Source organism: Pygoscelis adeliae, unplaced genomic scaffold (assembly GCF_000699105.1).
Source record: "Pygoscelis adeliae isolate BGI_AS28 unplaced genomic scaffold, ASM69910v1 Scaffold635, whole genome shotgun sequence".
Taxonomy (NCBI): domain Eukaryota; kingdom Metazoa; phylum Chordata; class Aves; order Sphenisciformes; family Spheniscidae; genus Pygoscelis; species Pygoscelis adeliae.
In genome coordinates, this window is record NW_008824885.1 from 146333 (window position 1) to 169821 (window position 23489).

The 23489-nt window shown below is 42.4% G+C and overlaps 1 protein-coding gene across 1 annotated transcript in view; it reads left to right on the top strand.

Moving 5' to 3' along the window:
* The window catches only part of TECRL (trans-2,3-enoyl-CoA reductase-like), a 71279-nt gene that overhangs the window by 39105 nt on the left and 8685 nt on the right, over nucleotides 1–23489 (top strand). Inside the window, exons 3-7 of the mRNA XM_009324526.1 lie at nucleotides 4181–4225; nucleotides 5495–5598; nucleotides 17207–17322; nucleotides 19964–20069; nucleotides 21800–21872. Of these exons, the coding sequence (XP_009322801.1) occupies nucleotides 4181–4225; nucleotides 5495–5598; nucleotides 17207–17322; nucleotides 19964–20069; nucleotides 21800–21872 (444 nt within the window). The remainder of the gene's footprint in view (nucleotides 1–4180; nucleotides 4226–5494; nucleotides 5599–17206; nucleotides 17323–19963; nucleotides 20070–21799; nucleotides 21873–23489) is intronic.

Sequence of the window (23489 nt, forward strand, 5' to 3'; positions counted from 1 at the left end):
AAGGAAGAAATTTTTTTACGCTGAGTGTGGTGAAACACTGGCACAGGTTGCCCAGAGGTGGTGGCTGTCCCATCCCTGGAAACATTCCAGGTCAGGTTGGACGGGGCTCTGAGCAACCTGATCTAGTTGAAGCTGTCCCTGCCCACGGCAGGGGGGCTGGACTAGATGACCTTTAGGGATGACCTTCCAACCCAAACTATTCTATGAAATGTTATTTTTCAACTTTGTTCCAAGTGTGAAATGCGTAGCCAAAACTATAACCCTGCATAAGGGAGCTGAACAGCTCTGCTGATCACAAGAAATATACAGGGACTGTGACCTACCAAGTACCATGTGGCTGACCTCTGATGCACCATCACACTTGTCAGAAAGTAAATAATAATACATGCCTGATCTTAGATGCAACAGGAGTTACAAGATAAACTTCAGTCACTCATGCTCTTGGATTGCCATTAATCTCTGCAGGAGGCACTGATGAAAAGTGTTAATAAGAATAAACTGGGAAGTAAACCCTACTAAAAAAAAACCAACCCTGGAAAAGAGAAACCCTCCAGCTTTAGACTGAAAGCAAGGGAAGCTTTGCCAGGTGTGGGAGTGCAGAGAGACCTTTGAGTGCTGCACATAGCTGCAGCTGTGTCTCTGTCTTTGATGAGTGCTTGTTTACTCTGTCTGGGAGCATGCACTCTCCACGTGCACTTCTGAACTCCTGCTGATGTCAGGTGAAGCTCGTCTGCCAGATAGTACTGGCTCTAGGTATCCAAGAGAGCCATCAACCCCCTATTCTGACAGGCAGTAGCGAGAATTAATACAGGTGATAATTAGTCACTGGGTTTGGCTTCTTTTCACTATTAAAAGAAAGAAGAGCTCTTCTCCTATAGGAATGACATGAATGTGTGTTTGTCAGAGCCAGGCTGGATTGGAATGGCTTCCCACGTTGCCAAATAGAAATTCAGAGCTGTCCTAGTGAGAGCTCTGGAGGATCCCTGTGGAAAACAGTCACAGGAAGAAGGCAGGTAAATGGTGAGAAGTGAGGCCAGGGTCCCCTTGGCTGACTGCTACTAAGTGGTGAGCAGGCGAATCTCTGACGCCTGGGAATGTGTGGGGTTTCCTCTCTCTGAAATGAGTCTCATCAGGCTGGGGCAGCAGACCAGCCAGACCTCTGAGACCTCCGGAGGAATAAAGTGGGGTCACACTTCTCTCCAGACAGCAACGCTGCTTTTTGCAGGACCCTGGGCAGCTAAGACTTGGGAACAGCCTTGCTAAAGTCTGCTGCCGGTAAAGATTGAAAGTGGGAAACTTCCATGTTCAGACTAAAACCAACATACTTACAAACAGAGATGTGTTTGGACTTTGTCCCCTACTCTATTTGCATAGCATTTCCACTTGACATTAGCTAGTGGCCCCCCACCAATCGTAAGAGCTGGGAAGGAACATCCCAACAGCTAATTCCAGGTCCCTCCGGCAAAATACACACAGCACCCCAAAGATGGTCTGGAAACCAGAGAGACACAGTGGTGTGATAACAAGGTCACTGCAGACCAGCAGCAGCAAAAGCACATTTCCATCTGTCTAAATCTTTGCGTGTGTTTGAACATAATGGTGTACTGAGGCTAAAGGAGTGGAAATGTGGGATGACGTGCTTAAACGCACAACCTCTGTTTGCCCTTGTGAAGATTATGAGCCATACCTAACAGGGCACTGCCACAGGATCAGGTAAATTGGCTTTTATTGAAACATACTGTAATATGAAGGGGGGGGACGACTGGTGGGAAGATTCCAATTTAACACAAGTACATTGCATTTCAGGCTCCCAAATAACTATTGATATCTGCTGTCCTGGAGCAAATCATATCTTCCTTGACAAGTCAGACAGCTGCTCTTTCTCTATCTTCCTTTTGTTATCTTTAATAGCCATGGATTGTTGCGGTACCTTGAAAAAAAATGTTTGCGACTTACTTGATGGATGTCTCACCTCCTGCTATTAGCCCTGGTTCATGGGTTCATCTAATGCCTGTTCTTGCCTACAAAACTCAGACCAAGTGCTTTTGAAATGAGAGTGTGCTGGGTGCAGTGCACACCGTGTACAGCTCCCCTTCCCCTCCAGCTGGCAGCCGGTGGGGTGAACAAGCTCTCTTGATCATCCTGAAATACAGTTAAGGTGGAAGTAACCTCTGGGGCTCATCTGGTCCAGGCTCCTGCTCAGAGCAGGGCCAACTTTCAAGTCCGATAAGATTGCTCAGGGTCTTCCCCAGCTGAGGCCTGACTATCTCCAGGGAAGTAGATCCCACAGCTTCTCGGGGCAAATGTTCCCATGTTTGATCACAGTCATTGTGGAGAATTTTTTTCCATTTGTTTAAGATACGGGAATGTTGGTATCTTAAATACAGGAATACTAACACTTGTAAGATAGGTCTAAAGAAAACCATGGCTATGTTTGACCAATTTCACCCAGACTGTGAATTGAAAAGACAAAGCAAATCTCTTTCAGGCTATCAACTGTCCTAAGGTGTGTCAAAGGAAATAAAGACAAATGCGGTAGAAATGGCTGGGGGTCGTGATAGTGCAGCTGTTCCCTCACTTTCCTCTGTCAGACTTTGCTGCCCCCAAACCTCAGTCAACACCACGGGCTGTGTAAGGTCTCTCCAGGCTGCTCCAGGTCAGCCCTAAAATGTGCCAGGTCAGCTCTAAAAACCTTCAACAGCAAACCGAAGTGTGTGTGTGTGTGTTAAGCTAAGTTACGTGTCTGTGATGCGAAGGAGGAGTGCTTATATTGTCCATTCAGCCAGCACAGCTGTAGGGACACAGCCTTCTGCATACAGGCACTACAAAGAGCTGGACAAGTTGACAATTTGAACAGCCACGGTCCTTTCTGCAGTCTTTCTGTGGCACTTACCCACTTGTCCTGACACTGAGAGAAACAAATGCAGCTGGAGACCTGTACCTGTTCAAACAAACTGACGGGTCTCTGTCCAAAATCATCAAAGGTCACCTAATAACAACTGCCAACTCCTATCATGCATTTAGGAGCAACCTTTAAACTAGAACATTTAAAAATCTGCTTCTAGGGAACATCTTTATGTTGATGGGTATCATGGAAGTCATACGTAATCCAGTATTAGCTACCCAGGTGCCTCTGCTTTTTGTGTCTCTATTTGCCTGATTAATCCGTGATTAAGAACTAGTGCTACCTGCACGTCTGTCCTGATTTTTGGCTGGTATAGAGTTAATTTTCTTCCTAGTAGCTGGTATAGTGCTGTGTCATGGATTTAGTATGAGAATAATGTTGATAAGACACCGATGTTTTAGTTGTTGCTAAGTAGTGCTTACACTAGTCAAGGACTTTTCAGCTTCTCATGCCCTGCCAGTGAGAAGATGGGAGGGGGCACAGCCAGGACAGCTGACCCAAACTGGCCAAAGGGATGTTCCATACCATGTGACATCATGCTCAGTATATAAACTCAGGGGAGTTGGCTGGGGGTGCTGCTGCTCGGGAACCGGCTGGGCATCGGTTGGTGGGTGGTGAGCAATTGCATTGTGCATCACTTATTTTGTATATTCTTTTACTGTTATCATTATTATTTTTTTCCCTTCCTTTTCTGTCCTATTAAACTGTCTTTATCTCAATCCATGAATTTTACTTTTTTTTTCCCCGATTCTGTCCCCCATCCCACTGCGGGACTGAAGGGGGAGTGAGCGAACGGCTGTGTGGTGTTTAGCTGCCTGCCGGGTTAAACCACAACAGCGTCCCTAATAAGGTTTTATATTCCTAAATGGGAAAAAACAACCCCTTTGGACCAGACTACAGAACAAGCCTCATTTTGGAGGGAGGGGCAAGACTGACACATTTAGTACAGAGTTTTGGCAAATATAGTAATAAACAGCGTCCTCTTTATACTTCCCAGTGGTGCACACGCATGCCCATTTTTCATGTGCTGATGGAGCATTCAGCATTGAGATCGGCTCTTTGAACACTCAAGTGGGGAGAAGGGATTTCTGCTCTACTGTGGGTATTGTGTGCTCCTCCTAGCTCTCTTGTATTGTCCTTGTATAGCTCAGACCAAAAGAGAGGGCTTTTTTTTAATCTCACATTTGTAGCTATCAGCTAAAAAGAATACTAACTGAAAGAGAAATTTAGATCCTCCACCATGAAATGAACAGGCATGCTTTGTGATTTGAACAGGTCCGCAGTGGTACCCTTCCCGTGTTGGCCTGCAACTAGAACACAGTAAGTATTCATATGGTTGAATACAGCCACCTAATGTATTACTAATCCTCTGGCAAGTTCTCCTCCTAACAGTATTGTTCTCTCTATACATGTTATTGGGTGAACTGTTAGCACTTTTTCATTAATTGATATCAATGATTAACTTATTAGCTTTTTCATTAATAAAGGAATCTAATGGTTTTCATAACCACTGAGTAAAAATGTTTCAGAATACAGTATATGATCAAATAATGAAGACAAGGCAGCTTTCAAACCATTCACTCACTTCCCTCACTCACTGCATTATCCATTTTAATACTTGCTCAGAGCCTCATCAGAAGATGCAGGAGGCAACTGGCTGCAGGAGGCAGCCTCTTTTTTTGTGCCAGTACACCAGTTCTTGGTGGACACAGCAGTGGGAGATGAAGCTGCTACGGGCTGTGTGGCATTTGGTCTGTGGTCATGTAGCATTGCAGAGCCCTAGAAAATGAGGGCTCAGCACCTGATGGAATTTAGCACCCTCACCGACTTAAACAGTCAACAAACATGTATTGAAAGGGAGACACAATACACAAAGTGGAAAAGAGAAAAGAAGTGTTGCAGCCATGGCAACACCCCATGCCAGTGGCTGTTGGGGTTTCCCAATATCCAACTCACTGCCTCTATAAAAGAAGAGAACCAGATATTGCCATTTTATGTCTCTGCCTGTACACTCTAGGTCCGTCAGGACTGGAAGCAGATGCCTCAGAATACTGTGAAAAGTAAAGTAGTGCTCAGATACACCTGGTCTGCCTAGGTCAGACAGCTTACAAAGAAATCTTGGGACTGTGGGCCTTTGTCCAAGAAGTTGCATTCATCGTGATGGTGCCATCTGTTGTAAAATAGCCTGAAAACGCAAACGCTTCAGCAAAAGATATCAGTGAGCGAGACACTGCATAACATTGACTTTCCCATTAGTCTTGCAAGACGGAACAAAAAGTGCTCCATGAAATTGTCTGTGTGATTGCATGGCATGTCTCTAATCGTCTAGATTAACAGAGATAACATAGAAACAATTGCTATGCGTTGCCGCCCAGTGCCATGTCAGCCTAATGTTTTTGTTAAAATGAGAGGAGAATAACTCTCATAGAAATGCTGTAACCTGGAGAATAAGTACCAAGTCACCAAAATAAATCAGAATACAAGTTGGGACTACACCTTGACCATTAGCAGGGCAGCCTACATGTTATGCTGAGCCTCTGAGAGGATGCCTGTTGTTCATGCCATCCTCTTCCCTTTTTGTCATTACAGATGGGCCCTATTTGAAGGATTCCATTAACATTCAAAACCTTGCCGTTTCCTCCATCATTACACTGTATTTTACAGACCTGGGTCAGCAGGTCGGATGGACCACAGTAAGTATGTCCTTGTAACACTCAATATGATACATCTTAATGTACAATGTGTTTTAGCATGAAATTACTCCAACTTCCTCAGCCTGTCCTTCCCTTTGTCAAATGGTGTAATTACTTTATCAGCAGTCAAAACAGAATTAAATGGATAGTGAGCCAAGTTATCAATGTGCTAACTCTGACATCCAATGAAAGATTAAAAGGTGGACATAACAATATTGACTGAGGAAAAAAAAAAATCAGTTTTTAAAAACAGTTTTAGCTTATCTAGGGTTTATATGCCTGTGCAGGACCTGTAGCCAAATACATTCATTTGCTGCAAGGCTCCTCAGCTTTGAAAGTGGAAGGATATTAAAAAGAAAAAATAGATTTCTGGTAATCCTGTTACTAATGCAGGAAAATGATTGGATGGGAATGTCTTACTCTTTGTTCACCCAAAGAACAGTTCTGAGAGAGCGGTGAGGCCAAGGACTCCAGGCAGAAGATGCCCAGCCAGGCTCAGGAGTCACAAAACTTTTCAATCTCTTTGTAAAACAAAAGCATTAGCCACGAGCAACAATACCTGTATTACGCTGTGGGTAGAACCACTGTCTGTTTTTACTTCTGGTCTCAGTTTGACTTCAGTTACTTTCCTGTAAGCAGCTGTTGGAAGGTCAGGGTGGCTGGAGAGAGGCAACACGTTCCACCCAAATGGGGTTGTAGGGAACTCTAACCTTACGGGCTCATCTGTGCAAGGAGGAAGTGAAAGATTCAATTCTTTCACAGCCCGAAGACAGAAAACAGCAGAAGGGTTTGAAAGGACAGTGAAGGAATGGGAGATGAAGAGACCTTTCCAACGTCCTGCAGCAGGCATAGGTGGCAGAACTGAAAGTAGTCTCACTACTAGACTGACATAGCTTTTGCTGTAGCTGGCATGTACTGGGTTAGCTGGAGTAACACACAGCCCACATCTGTATATTGGGTAATGAGATTCCCAATTTCTGCAGTAAGAAACATGAGTAAGATAGAACTACAGTTTCTGAAAGCCATAAAAGCCATGATGAGACTATTCATAGCAATGGAAAACAAACCGCCAATTGCTTGAAATTCCTTTAATGAAACAAGTGAGTTTTTGCTAACTGGCATCATGGCTGTAGGTCAAATTATTAGATTCTTACCTCAGGCAGCCTGCAGATCCCACCCTGCTCACGTGGGGTGACCACAGGACCCCCTGACAAACCACTGTCCTTCCTTGGCTGTGCCTATATGGATGGAGCTTGTGAGTGTCAAGTCTTTAAGCACCTTGCAGATGATAGTACCAGTTCCTCTCTCCAGTAGGTCACTATGGGAAGCATTACTTCAAGACACTTAGAATGGACATGCTATTTTACAGCTCCTTATCCGTTAAACAGTACACTCAAGATGGATGTTACTGCCAGAACTGCCCTTGACTTTGGGAAGAGTCAGCTTCTGGATCAGCACTGTAAGGTCACATATCCATCTCACCTGCTCAAGCTCACGTGCATTTCTCTCTCTCCAGGGAAGCAGATAGCCCCTAGCAGCACAAACTCTGGGAGGTTTTAGCCCCTATGAACAAGAGCATGACCTATATCTATCCTTCCCAGTTCTAACAACAGGACGCAAATCCCTAGGTTGTGACAAGCAGTTTACTTCAGTGGAGTTAGAGCAGTTCACACTGTGTGACCTACCCGTTTCAGTAGAGGTCTGCGAGTTTACCAAGGCTGAGGCTATACCCCACTGATTCCCATACTGATTAATGGCCTACTGGGGCCATACTGATTAATGCTAGTTGGGGTCCTGTTTCCCCCCCAACCCATCCCACCACCTCTCAACCATGGAATTTCTTTGCGAAGCAAAATTGTGAGTAGTGCAGCCTCCTTTTTGCTACAACTAAGTAATCTGCAAGAACCTTATTTATTCTCTCCTTTCGTGGTGGTTTATGTAGCCTAAGACAGTAACATAACTAAAGTTTAATATCCCATTATAAATAGTGCAGTTATGACTAGGCGTTGATACTGCAGGCAGTGGCATTTTTTAATGATTTAATCTGTGTGTGCAGAAAGTTGACTCCATGAGTTTCTGAATATTCATCTTATCCCATTCTGTTCCATATTCTAAATTGTCTCCATTCTCAGCGGGAGAAATCTTCTTCCTAGCCGCATCATTTAAACAGTCAAGAGATTTTTATATTATAGCTAGTCTATAGCAATAGAGAAAAAGTTCATAGAAGATTGTATTCTAACAATAGCAATTAAGAATGTATTTGTACACAGGATGTATAGTTTTACTGCCATTTTTACTGTGCTTAGAGCTCCCATTCTCCCATCCCCCTTGATGCTCTATCAGATTTATGCACACAGTGAGGGATGCTTCTGATTTAAAGGGTTGACATTTAAATAAACAAGGCACAGAATAAAAATACTCTTATCTCGTCAGCAAAATGATAGCTGAGGTACAAAGGGCCACATTCAGGTATGGACTCCAAAAATATGCACAGAAGCACATGGAGATAGGTTGGTGCTCTAGAGGTCGATGCATTGGGCATGAATCTGTCTAGGGGAAAACTAAGCACGAAGTGGGTCTTCTGGGGCTTTGTCACCTCATTGGAGACCATACTTGAGATGCCCACTTGAGGATCAAGAACACTAAGACCCCCAAAGCTGGGGATTTACACCAAGACAATGAGCTTGTGTTTTTTAAAAGGGGAAAGCGGTACTCACCTCTACCTCCTGGGAGCAGTTGTAAAATGAAAGATGATGCTGTTGTCTGTTCCAAAACAAACAGTTTGGGTCCCTAAGTCTAGGAGCATATTTCTGCATCAAGAAACCTCAGCTTCCCTTTTGGAGCAGGCACAGTCTCTGATTTACAGTCCTTCTCACACTCCACCTTGGTGGCTCAAGAGTTTGTCTCCTGTTGTCTACTCAGTCGCTCTGTCAGAGGCTGCCACTTTGTAGGAAGGATGTTTCCTTCTCATCCTCAGCCTTCTTGAAACATGGTTGCACAGTGATCGAAATATTTTTGGTGTTTTGTGCTGTGAAAGGCCAGACATCCCTGGCCTCAGGTTACACCACAGCTCTGAGATTGGTTGACCAGATTTCAACAAGTTGTAGAGGCTGGGTTGCTCTGAGGGAGGACAAACTGGGGTGAGGGATTTGCAGTTCTCCTCCACTGGAGCAATTACTTGTCAATCTCTTTTGAGAATGAGGCCCTTTCCTGGATAATGTGGGTAGAAATCCAACCTCAGCTGGCTCTTTTAGAAGAATGGAGGCCCTCAGGGCTCATCTCCAAAAAGCAATTCAGGGAGAAAACAAAACCTGTTTCTTGGTATCATGGATTTTGATAAAACTCTCTCTCTGCTCTGCCTTCTTTTTTATGAAACAAATATTACCTGAAACACATAATTTACTTCTGCACAAGATTTACCAATTCCTTTACCCTGCCTGGAGGGGATAGTTGAGGTTTGCTGACTGATGCTGCAGAGATACTAATGGGAGCTGAGTTTACAGATCTTTTCTATGTGCCTCCTGCAAAGATTGTACCCCCAGGGGTGTTTGAAATTCCCACCATTGGAGTGATGGGTTTTATTTTTAATCTCTGTCCAATTTTGGGCCTAAGCATGTTTGACAGATACCTCTTTTTTACATATTGCAATGCGGCATGTGACTTTTTGAAACGTGGCCGGCATTTTACTGCTAAGAATGCATACGGCTGCTGTAGTCAAAAGGGAAAAGAAAACCATTCTTCCTGCTCAAATTCAGACTTCTGCTAAAGCTTTCCTCATTTGAGCAGTGATTGCAATTTCTGATTTATCAGCTTCAGTTGTCTAGTTGCTACCTGGGCAGGCTACCAGAAGGATCAAAATAGAACTGAGAAAACAGCATAAAACTGTGAAAAATATATTTTACCTCCAAGTCTGTGAATTTCATAATATTAAATCTGAAACACAGCACTTTAGTAAACATTTTTTGTAACTGTGATTTAAAATTAGGGATTGCTTAAATACTTTGACTCCTGAGAGCCTTAAAATACTGTGGCTGGCAGCAGAACTGCTCCATTTGCTTAGATTATAGTTCCTCAGGTTGTGCATTTTTTTTTCTTTGTGATTGCACAGTCGTCCCCCCCCCTTGCATACCCTCCCTGTGTGACTCTGATTCCACACAGCTCTGCGATACAAATAATCACGCAGAGAAAACTGTTGATTCTCTCTGATCTGAGTTACCACTTCAATAGACTTCTGCTGGTGTAAAACAGAGCTGGCTGAAAAATGGAACTGTATTTAATAGGTTTAAGATTATATTATACATCATTTTTCTGGAATAATTTCAAATTTTCCAATGACAAAAAGATTCTGCTCAATTTAGAAATGTAGAGACTAATATCTTATTTAAACCCGAGAACATCTTTGAAATCTGAAAATCTACACTTTCACTAATTGGTCTGTTCCCTTCTGGCTGGCAGGCAAAATTATCACCGAGTTAGGCATTGTGGAAAATGAACAAGAAGCCAAGAGATCTATGTTTGAAACTTTGTGGTTATGTATAGCAGGTGTACACAATGGGGAAGTGCATGCTGTACTGAATAAGGAGGTGCGCCTGTTCTCTCGGGGGGAAGGCAGTGTTTTGGTCAGTGTGATTCTCTCCTCCTACTCGCACAGCACATGCGTACCACAGTTTTTCTGTCCTGTGGATGTGGGTGGGTGGTGAATAGGGGAGGAGCAGTTTGATCTGACTGTGGCTGGCAGAGCTCGCTCAGTTGGTCCTGTAAATGTGGAACAATCCCATGAAGTCTGTGGGATGAGTGTGATATGAAGCAGTTTATGAGTATTGATGGGTTTAAAAAAGAGGCAGCCAAACTGCTGCAGACTCATTTTCTCCACCTTCTCTATACTGAGGTCAGCTTTGGGCATCCCATGGGGAACAACTTAAGATGTTTTCCCTAAGTAGGGAATGGAAGAAGAGACTTCAATAAAGGTTTATAACCTCTCAATGGGATGTAGAAGTACAGACAATTATAATAGAAGAAAAAAGACAGGATCTGAGGAATTTGAAGGAGTAGGAGGGCTGGGAGTCACAGCAACTGGTGGGCCAGTGTGAAGAAGATAAATGTAAGAAAACTCATATGATCATTGGTTAGGAAGGAATTTGAGATCAAGGTAAGAGAGAGAGCTGAGGATCTGTAGGATGTATCAGCGGAGAATGTCACTGAGTATATTTCTCAGCGGATATGTATCAGAGCTTACATATTTGTGGCCAATTCAAACACAGTTTTGAACTGTCCCACAACTGTGGGACAGGACCCTACAAATTGAATAACACTTTCAGGAAATCATGGGTACCTGCAAAACTTAGCAGCAGTGCCAAATAAACAGAATGTGTGATTCTGTGTACATCTGTGGATGGCTTAAGAACAACTACAACAAAGTGCCAAAGAGAAAGAAATCCCCAAATGTTTTTTCATTGCTAAACCTCTTGGATCAATAGATAATTTGACATAGAAGATGATCTCCAGGAGAAAAAGAAGTCACTATTTCCTCTACAGCTCCTTTTCCAACTACAATTATTTGTAACACAAAGCACCTCCATTTTACAGCTAGCAGTTTGTACTTGGCAGAGGTTTCTGCCTGAACACACAGTAAGTGCTGCTCTACCTTGGTACAGCTGGCCAAGTCTTGAGCTGATCCCAGTCAAATGCTATGAGCTTTCAAAACACTGTAACCTTTCACAAAGGCAAACTACACACACAAGATTGGTCTTATTTTTCATTTAATTAAGTCTAATAGTTTTCAACCTCCAGGGTTATCAGGAGAGAACAGCTTGCATTTGCCTGATTTCTTGCCATGCTTTTATGTTGTTTGTGCCTTTCCTTGGGCCACATATACTTTTGGGTCTTTGTCACTGCCCAGTGGCAGCATGAATTCAACTGATAAGGGAAGAAGAGACCTCTGAAACTGCCCAGCTGGCTGATTGGGATTCCTCAGATGCTGCTTCTAATAAGGCAAACAGTGTTGCAATAATTTCTCTTGGTCTCAGCAACAAATGCTGGAAGCTCACGATGAACCATGCCAATGTGTCAATTTTTCAGGCACAAAAGGGAGTTCGGGAGCTACTAGGAAAATTAATTCTGAGGGGTGAATATTTTGGTTGCTGTTGAGCATGTTACAGGCTGAAGAACCTATGCATAAGTGTTTATAGTAATACCCTTGAGTTTTTACCACTTCAAGTGCAAAAAGAAGGTAGAGGGAATTCAGTAAGCATAAACAGAACAAGCTGTTTCTTTCAGTTATAGACAACTTTATGCTTAAACCATTCCTGGTACTTAAGGAACAAAGAGCTACTTGATGTATAGTGCTGATAAGTGCAGACAATTGTCTGTTAACTGTTACAATTGACAATTTGTCAATCTATGCAAATTTGAGAAGTTTTAGTCCTTCTAGAATGCATAAGCCTGGCAAAATTATTTTGTATGGGGAATTTTTGCCCAACCTTATACCGGAGGGTAAGGAGAACACAAAGAGGAGAGTGAACCAGAGTTTGGGAGGACCAAGTGCCCCTTTGTCAGTCTTTGCCCACCTTGTCTGGTGACCTTGACAAGTCACTGAATTTCTCTGTATCTCAGTTTCCAGATCTGCGGCAAGAAAATAACAGTATTTTCCTCTTTGCAAAATGCTTTGAGGCTTCTAGATGAAAAGCAGTGTGGAAGAGCTAGTTGAGGTTATTAGTAATAGCCAGGTGTTAAAAAGCACTATTTCATTTAGGTATCTACATAGCAGACGATAGATACACATTTTAAAATGATACGCATTATATGGCACATTTCAAAATGCTGTCAAAGCCCTGTAAAGATTTGGCAGCAAATCTGAACTCACATTGGTGTTTGGTTACAAACCGAACTTGAGTGCTTCGCTGAATATGTGTAGGTACAAACATATATAATATGCATATACGTGTGTGTATAAGAACATCATTTGTTAATTTGCAGTAATTTTCCATTTTGAGTAAGAAACGTGCAACGGCTTGTGCTCTCAGGGAAGAATCTTGACCAGAGTATGAAGTGGTCTGATGCCAAAGCAGTGGTTTCAGACAGCTCAGTCTTAGGAGAAGAGACAGGAGGAAGCTGGGATTTCACCTCCCTTTTTCCACAGAGGGAGCACAGGCCTGGCTCAGGGAGAAACAGCATCCATCACTGTTCACTCCCCAGCTCCTGAAGCTGGCCTGAGTCAGCTGCAATTTGCCTATAAAATCCTACAGCAAATCCATCCCTATCTCTGATATCTGCAGTAAATATTGAGCTGCAGCCTGAAATACTCTTAGACACCGAGCCACTGCAAAATCTGCCCAGACAAGGGAAGTTTCAGGTGCCCCTGCGTGCACTATTTAAATTTTGTAGAATGGATTAGCCAGTTCCATGAGAATTGGAACAAAAATAATTGAATATTCAAGCAGCCCTTAAGAATTATACTACCTGATGCAAACCTGCTGCTGCTGTGGACTTTTGCAAACATGAAAATACAAAAATTTTAAAAAGGGGAAGATTTGGAGATGCTGCTAAAATTATGCCATTATCATCCCCAGGTAACTATACGGCCTTTAATGAGGTAGCAAAGCATATGAAGTAGAAATTAGTCCAGAAATTAATAATGTTTCTTAATGATCATTAGCTCAAGAGTACTTAGGGCTGGCATTGTAAAAGGAGTCTAAGGTAGTTAGATGCTAAGTTTAATGTGATTTGGGGACTTGGGGGGGTTCAACTGCCTGTTTCTCTTGGGTTTCTCAGAAATCCCAGCTGCTCTCTGTACACTCACACATAGCAATGGCCTGTCTGATATCAGCAGATCCTCCTCTTTATGCGGTACGTACTGTCTCAGTCTGACCCTGGCTCAGATCTGCAACTAATGCCTTTGTCTCACATTTATCAGAGAAACTAAGCTCTGTCCATTAGATAATTTATATACTGCAGCTGCTTTTCCATCAAAGTTACCCAGGACACGCTTGAGCTATTTTCTAGCTCTTGCTGTGCCGAGTGCTTCAGGCAATGACCCAAAGTCATTGTCCTGGCGGCAGGTATTATCCTCATACCACGCCCTCTGCTTCTCCCGCTTGAACCCAGACATCCCGTTGGCAGTGGAAGAGAAAACATCACGACCAGCACCGATGAACTGGGAAACTGCCCCTACATGGCATGGAAAAAGCTGCGGGAAGGGATCAGTATGGAAAAGGCTGTGCGGCCTTTCCTCAGCTCTGCTCTGCAGCTTGTCATAAATGAGATAATGTTAGACTATGCCAAAAGGCAACATGATACAAGATAGGGTGTGTTGTGTGGTATTACAGAAAGGGCATGTCGTAAACATTACAGAGAGGAATTAGCTGATGCCCTCATGTGAAGATTGCTAATCCGTGGGCTGTTCATTTATAAAGATTCTGTTGGACTTTTTTCAGACTTCCTTCACTCCACCCTCTCTATTTATAGCTTCCTTTTGTCCTTTTCTGCCTTTTCCCAACCAGTACACATGGTACTATTAACTCACATCAAAATCCTTTCCATTCCCTGTAGTAGACCTGTTGGGATGGTGTCAGGCACTATGCCAGCTGCCCCGACCAGCCAGAAAATTCACCTCACATTCCCTCAAATAACTTTAAAGAGCTCCGTTCACCTCTGCTGTATTCATATCTCCCTAAATATACCCTCTGCTTCATAAGGTCTGGGATTATAATTCCTGACCTGGTTGTTACTCAGTTCAGCAAGGTGTTACTCTGGCGTGATCATCTGAACAGAGATAAAAGAAGCAGGTACAATCTGGCTCATGCAAGATGAAATGCCTTGCTGGTTTGTGAATTAGCTATCCTGTATTGTTTTCCCATTTGTGTCATCATCTCTTGAATGATGGAGACTCCTACATTAGCTCCTTTTGACATATTTCAGATCTTCGTTTTGTTGTTTATGTAGTAGATGTTTCCAGTTTAGGTATCCCCAAGGACCTGATAATTGAGACAGTTAAAGAAGCTTGAGCTTAGCACCCTGTATGGAGCTCATGCCTGGGAGAGGTTTGATTCAAGAACAGCACTTTCTCTATGCCACTGAGAGTAGGAGGTATATAGTGCAATCTCCAGTTTTCTTTCTTCAGGGAGTTAATGATGAGCTCAACAGTTAAATTCTGTTGAGCTATGCACATTGTAATAGAGATGTAATGCTTCTCCAGGAAAAGATCTTTGTGTTTATTATGGACTGCCATATGTGGCTGCACCAAATACATCAAAATAATCTAGGCAGGCCCACAAGATGGTAAAGAAAAAGTAATTTTCTTCTAAATATTGGATTTTTTTTACATTTCTGCAGAAGAAAAAAGCTCTGTGTTTTAAATGATCACTCTTTTTGTTTTTTACAAAATAGTATTTCTCTTGTCTAGAAACTACAAGATACGATGTTATTATTGTTAGGGTTTTGTTTAAAATTTGATTATTATTTTTGCATGATATGTCAGAAGGAACTAATCTTAGTAATTTTGTAGGTTTTTTGAGCATCTGTAAAAATGATAAGTTGAACTGATCCTTAACACAACTAATAACTCCCCAAGCCCACCAATTAATCAACTATAGGATGAGCATGAAGATACTAGGTAGGCTTAATTGTATATATTCATTGAGAATCAATAGCAAAAGAATGATGCTTGCCTTTGGTTGCCAATGGTTAGAACCTATTTTAATTTTGTGTTAATTTAAGACTACCTTCCCTTCCACCTGCTTGAACTCATGGGATTTTTAGCAGTTTCTCTGCCTGCCTTTATGGAACTCACTTTTCATTTCTGATGAATTTAAAATCAGTGGGCCAGAGAAGGAGAGCAGAGTTTGCAGCATGGAAGATGCAACAGAGGGAAACAGACTGAAACTCACCCAAAATGTAAAAAAAACCCCAAAAACACTAGAGCAAACCGAACCTCATCCTCTAAAACAGAATGCTACCAATCTTAACTATGTTCCAGCAGTGTGACGCAGTTATGACAAAGGCAAATACAGTCCTGCCTGCCAGACAATACCTACTGTGATTGCAAATCTCACAGCTGACCCTGGACTGCCTGCCTCCGCATGGGCGATTAATGCTTTGTGTTGGATGTGACTGACACACAGGTAAGACGGGACCTTGTCCCTAGCCTGTAAAGCACCCTGAGCATGCTGATGCTGCTCACCTCCACAAACCCCAACTCAAGAGCTGTTTGTTGGTGCTCAGCTGCTTCTCTGAATTGCTCTGATGCTCTGCATCCCCCCTCCTGATGTACCTCACCCAGTCACAGGGACTCAGGTATACGTGGCTGGTAGCTTTGGCTGTTAAATAGAGACTGGATTTTTTTACTAAATCCTGAAGCTTTCCTTCTCCTTTCAGCATCTGAAATTAGCCAGGGGGTAAAGGGGGAAACACTTGGTGCAGTGACAAGTAACCACAACTTGGTGCTACGTCCTGCCAAACTTTTCCTGGCAGCTTTGTAATATGCTCATGCCAAACATGATAAAAGCTGGCAGTTACAGGTGTATTTTGTGGTACAACTCATGGCTGAGAGTTGTACTTACAATTCTATAGCAGTGCAAACAGCCACCTTAAAGCCAAATGGCCCATTAGTTATGAATTGTTATCCCTTAAGCAATACTATGCACTTGAATTATGATTTGCCAGTTGCTGGTCTTTGTAAACATGTAGGACTACACCATTTCCATTTTATTCTGAGATTCATTCCAGTGGGGACAGATGATCAAATCCAGACCTCACATCACTCTAACCACATTTTACTTCCTCCAGCTGTTTGTAGCTTACGAGCGTGCCCTGACAAAAGGCAATGCAGGCTGTACCAAACGAAAGCCAGAACGTAAAACTGAGGGTGGCTCGTGGCAGCACTATAACTCTGCCTTCTCTCCCTGTCCCCTTATCTTCTCTCTGCTCTTTGTGGCTAGCAGGGGTGACAGTGGGGAGATGAAATTACTTCTTTCTGTTTTACAGGGTAACTTGCTTGTCCAGCCTGCCCACCGCAGGCTACTTCTGCTGATGCCTGCACAGGGAGGAGTCCCACTCGGTCACTGAACAAAGGCTCAAAGTGCCATACACCAGGCAGGCAGGTCCTGCTCTTCCACCCACCACCAAATTTCAAGCAATGATCCCTCCCTTCCAGATGACTCTGCTAGCAACCAGGAGTCAAAGCTATGTTTGTTTCTGACATGCTTGGTTGGGTTTTAACAGATGTATCACTTAATTGCAAAAAACACTGGCAGAAAGCAAGCTGCCTTCAGCTTTTGGGCCTCAATTTTCAGTGTTATTTAGATTCCAAATAGGCATCTGATGGCACAGCCAAAAGTATAAAGAGGAGATGACTGTGATTTTGACCACCTTCCATGAAGCTTTCCTGACTGGGTTAGTGTTCTGCACAGAAACCTCTCTCTCATTTGCTAGATGGGTTTTACTCCTTTGCTAAAGAGACAGCAGAAAAAACCCTATGTGTCATTTAAGTCCTCAAAATGAAGCCAAAATGACATTTGAAGGATGAATAGGTGTTGTGGATAGGGGTATTCTTTTTCCCGTGCCTTGGTACAATTTCCTACTCTGATACAGCTATTTTCTTTTTCATTTCTAGTTTTTTCTAGCAGAATACACCGGTCCACTTCTAATATATCTGCTCTTTTACATTCGTCTTTCAACTATTTATGATCAAGCGGAAAGTACGAAGAACTTCCGCCACCCAGTGGTTCAGTAAGTGACACTTGTGTGAACTATTTTCCTGGAGGACAGGGAGCCAGAGGGATGGAGACTGCATTTCCAGGGCTGAGGAGGTACCGGGGGTGTGAGGCTGCATGCTTGGTCTCAGAGTCAGTGGGAGTTTCAGCTTGTTCTTATCAACAGCAGTTTGGCATTTTAGCAGCACTCATAAGCCTGACCAAAAATGGGATCCCAGTTGCAATGGTCACTGCACCTGGTGACAATGGGAGATGTGTTTTCCCCAAATAGTTTGCACTCTAGACACACAGCCTGAACAGAAGGTGAAATAATAAACACAGCGGGTAGTAACCCAAAGTCACACTTGACAGAGAAGAGAGGACAAGACTTCAGGTGTCCCACTCCCAGTCTCTTTACAGTGCATTCCCACTCATAAGATGAGTAGCATCAGCATCCAGCACAGAAGATAACTACCCCCATGCCAGCTCTCACCTAGGCACGACAAGCAGGAATTTCGAGAGGTCTGCACGTCATGAGTCAGGTCAAGAACAACTGAGAAACTCAAAAGAAGCACCATAGAAATTCAGAACTGGTAATCTGATTTTTGAAATTAACCTCTTCAAACTGTAATTGTTCCCCAGGGCCATGCGCAACATATTTGAGTTCTGAAAGACTTTTAAGAAATAAAACACTTAAGTGACAAACAAGAATAAGAGCTCAGCCACTGTTATAGAACAATGAAGAGCACAGGTTGTATCTAGCTGTACAAAAACAAATCAGAGGAGCTCATACATAAGCATAAACCAGATAGCTTTGCTTCTCTCCATCACTGGAACAGTAATGCTAACAAGGAAAATTAAACAGCTCTGATATAATACAGTAGGAGATGACCTCAAGGAAACACAACCTGCTTAGTCTGGTGGAACTCAAGAGCGTGCCAAAAAGCAATGAAGAGAGGACAGCCAACCAAGATAGCTTTTTATGACCTTCGACAGCCCCTGCCATTCCCAAGACTTTTGAATGACTCTGGAAGAAACAAAGCAGACCCGGTCGAGGGGGGGGATTAAGAACCATTACAGACAAGAAAGTGGCAAGCAGCTACACATGATAACTGCCAGGGAGGCTCAAGGCACTGCCACCACCAACTGTACCCCTCCACAGGATGGTGGTTAATGCACCGGGCAGGCTGGGAACTTTCACACTTAAGGAACTTCCTTCTCTTCAGTGTGATTGTCCCCATTCTGGGGGATTAGTGCCTGGCAGAGGGGTGGAACATGATCAAGGAAAGCCTGTTGGCTGCGTAAGTTGGAGCACTGGAAGTGAGAGGGCACACAGGGAACAAGGAGCCTCAAGGAACTGTACAGCTTTCCCACAGCACTTTTTCCACATTATGACTGCAGAATCAAGGGAGCTGGTATACAGGAGAGAAACACAGTGAGTAATAATACCATTTACAGATGGAGGAACAGAGACTTGGAGAGACATTAAGGGAGTTAGTGGAGCTGGGAATGAGAACACAGAATAGTTGAATTCAAATCCAGAGCTGCAAGACGCTTTCCTTCCTTCTCTTGCTCATACACTTAAAAGGAGAGAGTTTCTGGTAGCACAGAAGAGTCAGCAATACTTTTACCTTCTTTTAAGTGGGCAAGGGATGTGCAGAATCCCTCCAGTGACCACTGCTTAACGGGTTCATCTGAGGTCCCCATCCTAAGCCAAATGAATTTTAAAATTTCCAGCAAAGCTGGAAGTTTGCTCCAGACTTTGGATAAGTCATTAATTGTTTGAAATTTTCTTAGCTCAACTCTCTCTTGTTTAATTACTTTGAAATTGTTTAATCTTTGACTCTGGCTGCCATACAAGATGCATAAGTATTTGAGATTTCACATGCTGAAAACCACTTTTCATTTATGTCTTATAATTGGTTTGCAGTGAGACGGACTCTGGTAGTACGGTAAATGTAACTAAGATAAAATGCCACCAGGAATCACTCTTGACATTTGTTTCTGAAAATCTCTATGAGCTGCAACTCATTCTCGGAAGCAAATCAGCAACGCCTGTTATTGTTTCATAATCTTCCTCAAAAGAGAATCAGTATAATAATTTCTACAACAATTACCTCATTTCTTTGTAACGGGCAACAAAAATCTATCAATATGGATTAACTTTGCAACAAAATCTCATTTTGCATCCACAAGGAAATGAAATACAAACTACCTCCATGCAGCTACTTGAGTTGGCAAAGGACAAGGAAACCATTCAGAAGATATTCAGAATGTTTTTAAATGTCAGACACATCCTACAGGAGCGTTAAGGTGGCCTTAAAATGTGGGAGACATCTTTTGGAAAAGCACGGCAGACGCCTGCTTGTATACACAGCTGTCCTGTTTTAATGTCTTGTCAGGGCTATGCATCACATTCAGAGCTCGAGGAGCTCTTTCTGATTCAAGGCTAGTAAAAATAAGTTGCTTCCCTGCAAAATGAAAGCAACTTTGTATAACACTGAAAATTATTCCATTAATCTTTGGTTCCAGATGCTTCAATTAAGACAATATCTTAAATCCCATGATTTGAGTGTGACTCTGTGACTTAGTCCTTATTCCTTTTGTGACATTAAACTGTGAAGTAATAAAAAGCAATTGTTCACTTACCTTAATTTCTTTTTTTTTTTTTCTTCCAGCTTGGCCTGCTTCTGCCATTGTTTACACTACATCAGACATCTTCTGGAGACATTATTTGTTCACAAGTTTTCGGGAGGGCACACTCCTCTGAAAAATATGATAAAGGTGACAATATGTTTATCATATTGTGTAAGAGAGAATATCCTCATATCAAAGCAGTCCTTAGAAGAAGATAGGAAAACAAAAAACAATTTATTTTCTAGTTCCAGGAATTATGAGTAGTCAAAATACAAATATAGGAAGAATTTCAGGGCCATGTCCCCAAGGACATGAGCTGAAATCAATGTCCACTTTAGCTCCTGCATGTCAATGTCCACTTTGACTCATCCACCCAAGGGGCCAATTGTCATGTCCAGGATATTTTGCAGACTGAATTCTACTTTATTATGAGATATGCTGCTGCAACATTTAGCAATGCCGACAGAAATCACACTCCACTTCCTCAGTGCAATATAAATGGAAAGCAAGAGACAGGCCTTGCATTAGGAAGCTAAAATCAAATTACAAGTAGAAAACAAAATATATTCTCCTTCTATAGGTGCAGGTCTCAGGAAGGAAGATACTGAGCTGGCCTAAAGTCTTCTGCCTCCCAAAGCCTCCTGAATTTCAACTGTGTGTCATTACTCATAGGCTCTTTTATTTCACATACTCAGTCTTGGTCATTTTGTATCACCCGACCCCCCATCCCATTCAGTGTGATGTAAAGACCCCTCCCTTTAAAAGTTTCGCAACACATTTAAGGTTTTAGTGAAGGAGATAAACGTTTGGCCATGACAGGGGGCTCGACTCAGTTCCAGTCAGAAAGAAGGCAGTGAGATGCACAGCTAGAGATGTTGTTTTACAATACACAGTGTTTAAAAAAAAAAAAGGAGGAATATAAGCTAAATGGCTTTGGAACCAGAGCGCCATTTCCAAAGTGATTCATGCACGTGGGAGTTAAAGACCCACAGTTACTGTTGTCCCCTCGTGTCTGTGGTACATGTACCACATGTAAAAAAAGAGAAAGCCTGACTTGCAGCCCTACTTATGGGAGCCAGTCCCAGCACACTGCTCTTCCTGAGAAGGTACTGAGCATTGGACCCTTAACTTAGACACGTAGAAAGGCTTTATCCAGTTTCCAGGGTAGTTTCAGTTGTTTGACTGGTGGGTTTTGTTTTTTCCCTGTACAAAGGGTGGGAGCAGTGACCCCTACACAGGGCAAGAACATGACCACATTATCTCTGCTTGGGCTTGCCCAAGCCCATGGCTTCAGTCACCAAGCAAAGGCAGCTGGGGTGCTGCTTTTTAACAAGAGGATGAAGTGGGGCTGAATCCATGGGAGTTGACACAGTGTGTAGCTCAAATATCTTTATAGGAGCTGTGTGCCTTTTTTTTGCCAGGGTTAAACCAGGACTATTCAGTTTTACTCTTTATTGTCTCGGCTGGTTTAGCGCTCTGGCTAGCTCTATCTTGCTTGGAAATGCTGAGTTTAAAGGTACAGTAACAGCTCAGCTGTTTTAACCAGCCCTAGACTTTTAGTAGGACAACTCAGAGAAATGTGCCCTTTAGCAGTAGAATCAAATAAGGAAAAAACCAAATATCAGTTCCTACAACAGGCATAAAACACATTCAACAAAATCCAAAAAATCTACACTGTGCATCCTTTTATTTTTTTTTAGTGGCTTCATAGCATCTTAAAAAGATCTATATTCTGTGACTCAGGAAGCCACTGCAAAGTCTTTCAATGGTCATCAGGGTTTTGCACTTACCAGAATTTATATTTATGAAGTTATGGTTTGTATTTGCTTATCGCCTTTTCTAACAAAAAAAAAAAAAGTATCTTTTGTCCATTCCAGGGCTGTGCCTTTTACTGGGGATTCACTTCCTGGATTGCATACTACATCAACCATCCACGATATACGCCACCATGTATGTATAAGTAGAACACAAAACTGACCTTGGTTTTAAAAAGTTTTTGGTATGCAACCTTAAGTCCTCCAAAATCAACAGGTGGCCCCCACATAAGATCATATGACTAATCTAGCCAGAGATTAGCCTTTACTCCCTGTCAGAAGGAAGATTGTTGTGCGGGAGGCACTCCTGCTGTGCCACTGAATGTACGTTCCTGTTCAGCAACGGTCAATCGCTGTCCAGTTTTATGAACTGGAAGTATTTGCCAAGTGGAGAAAACACAAAGAACGATATATTTTGCTCATCTTCGCAATATTTGTGTTAAGAATGCAGGAGAGAACTGGAGCTGGCTGCATTTTCTTGGAGGAGATATTTATTTGCTAAAGATATATCCTATTCGTGAAAATTAAGAATTTTTTCCTTTTGTGAGAAAACAGTAAAAGTCAATCAGATACTGCTGATAAAAATGAAAAAAATCCTATGTTTTTTGCTTCTAGATTTCATTCATCATTTTGTTCCCTCTCATTATATTTTATTGTTGCACTGTTGTTTCTTCATGATTTTTTTCTTCTTGTTTGCTCTTTGAACTTTTGCTTCTTTTGAGCATAATTGTCATAAGTTTTGTTTCCTGCTACTTTACTTTCCTTGCTACACCTTAGTCTTTCTTTTCCTCTGCATCTTACACTTATCTATGAGCTTTGGGAACAAAGGGTTTGCTTTGCCATTTTTATTTACACTCAGTTAAATTACTAATTTTTTTCAATCAAAAATTTCTCCTATATGGCACTTGCTTTCCTTTCAAAATAACACAAAAGTTCTGTTTCAAAATGATGTGATTCATTGAAAGACAGTTGAATTTGGTGTGGCTTTAACAGTAATGCTGCAAACAATGTTGAAACCTCCCTAGACACAGTTTTTAGCAGTCTGGGCCATCAGATCAGTAGGTGCAGCTACTTTATAGAGGAAACCATTTGTTCAAGACACAGCTTTCCAACAGAGAAAACATTCAGAAGAAGCACTTTTAATTGCTTGTCACTGCCTTAAAATGACAATTATAGGTACATGGGTCTAATGCTGGAGATCACCAGCCCTCTGGCATAGTTAGCTGGATCAGTAAAACACTGATGGTTTTTTCTGGATGCAGGAGCAGGTGACCTCCACAGCCATATCCAGAGATGGCTGGTTTGGGGACAGGTAAAGAAAGGCAAGCAGGTAATTGCAGAATGCTATGCAGGAGTGGTAAATTAAACCAGGCTGACAAAGGGCCCATGAAGAACATCTGCTTAGCAGCTACGTACTCACATGTTGACATGTGCTGGTTGTTCTGAGGAGGAGTTTTAGCACATGGCCGTAGCACCACATAGGAGTTGTGTGCCAGCCAGAGAAAAAGGGTTTTCAAAAGTAAAGGTTCAATGAGACTTGGTCAAGGAAGTGAGGTACATACACATAGTTTGTGTCCCTCAGCCATGACCAAGGTTTAATTGAGAACTGTAAACCTTTGGAGATGATCATGATACAGCACAATAACAAAAAGGAGAGGGCAGGCAAAGGGCAGGTAAAAATTGCAAAGGCTAAATATATTTCTTGCATGGTGAGACTGTGAAGCAGATAGAGGCTATATAGTAAAGTCTCACT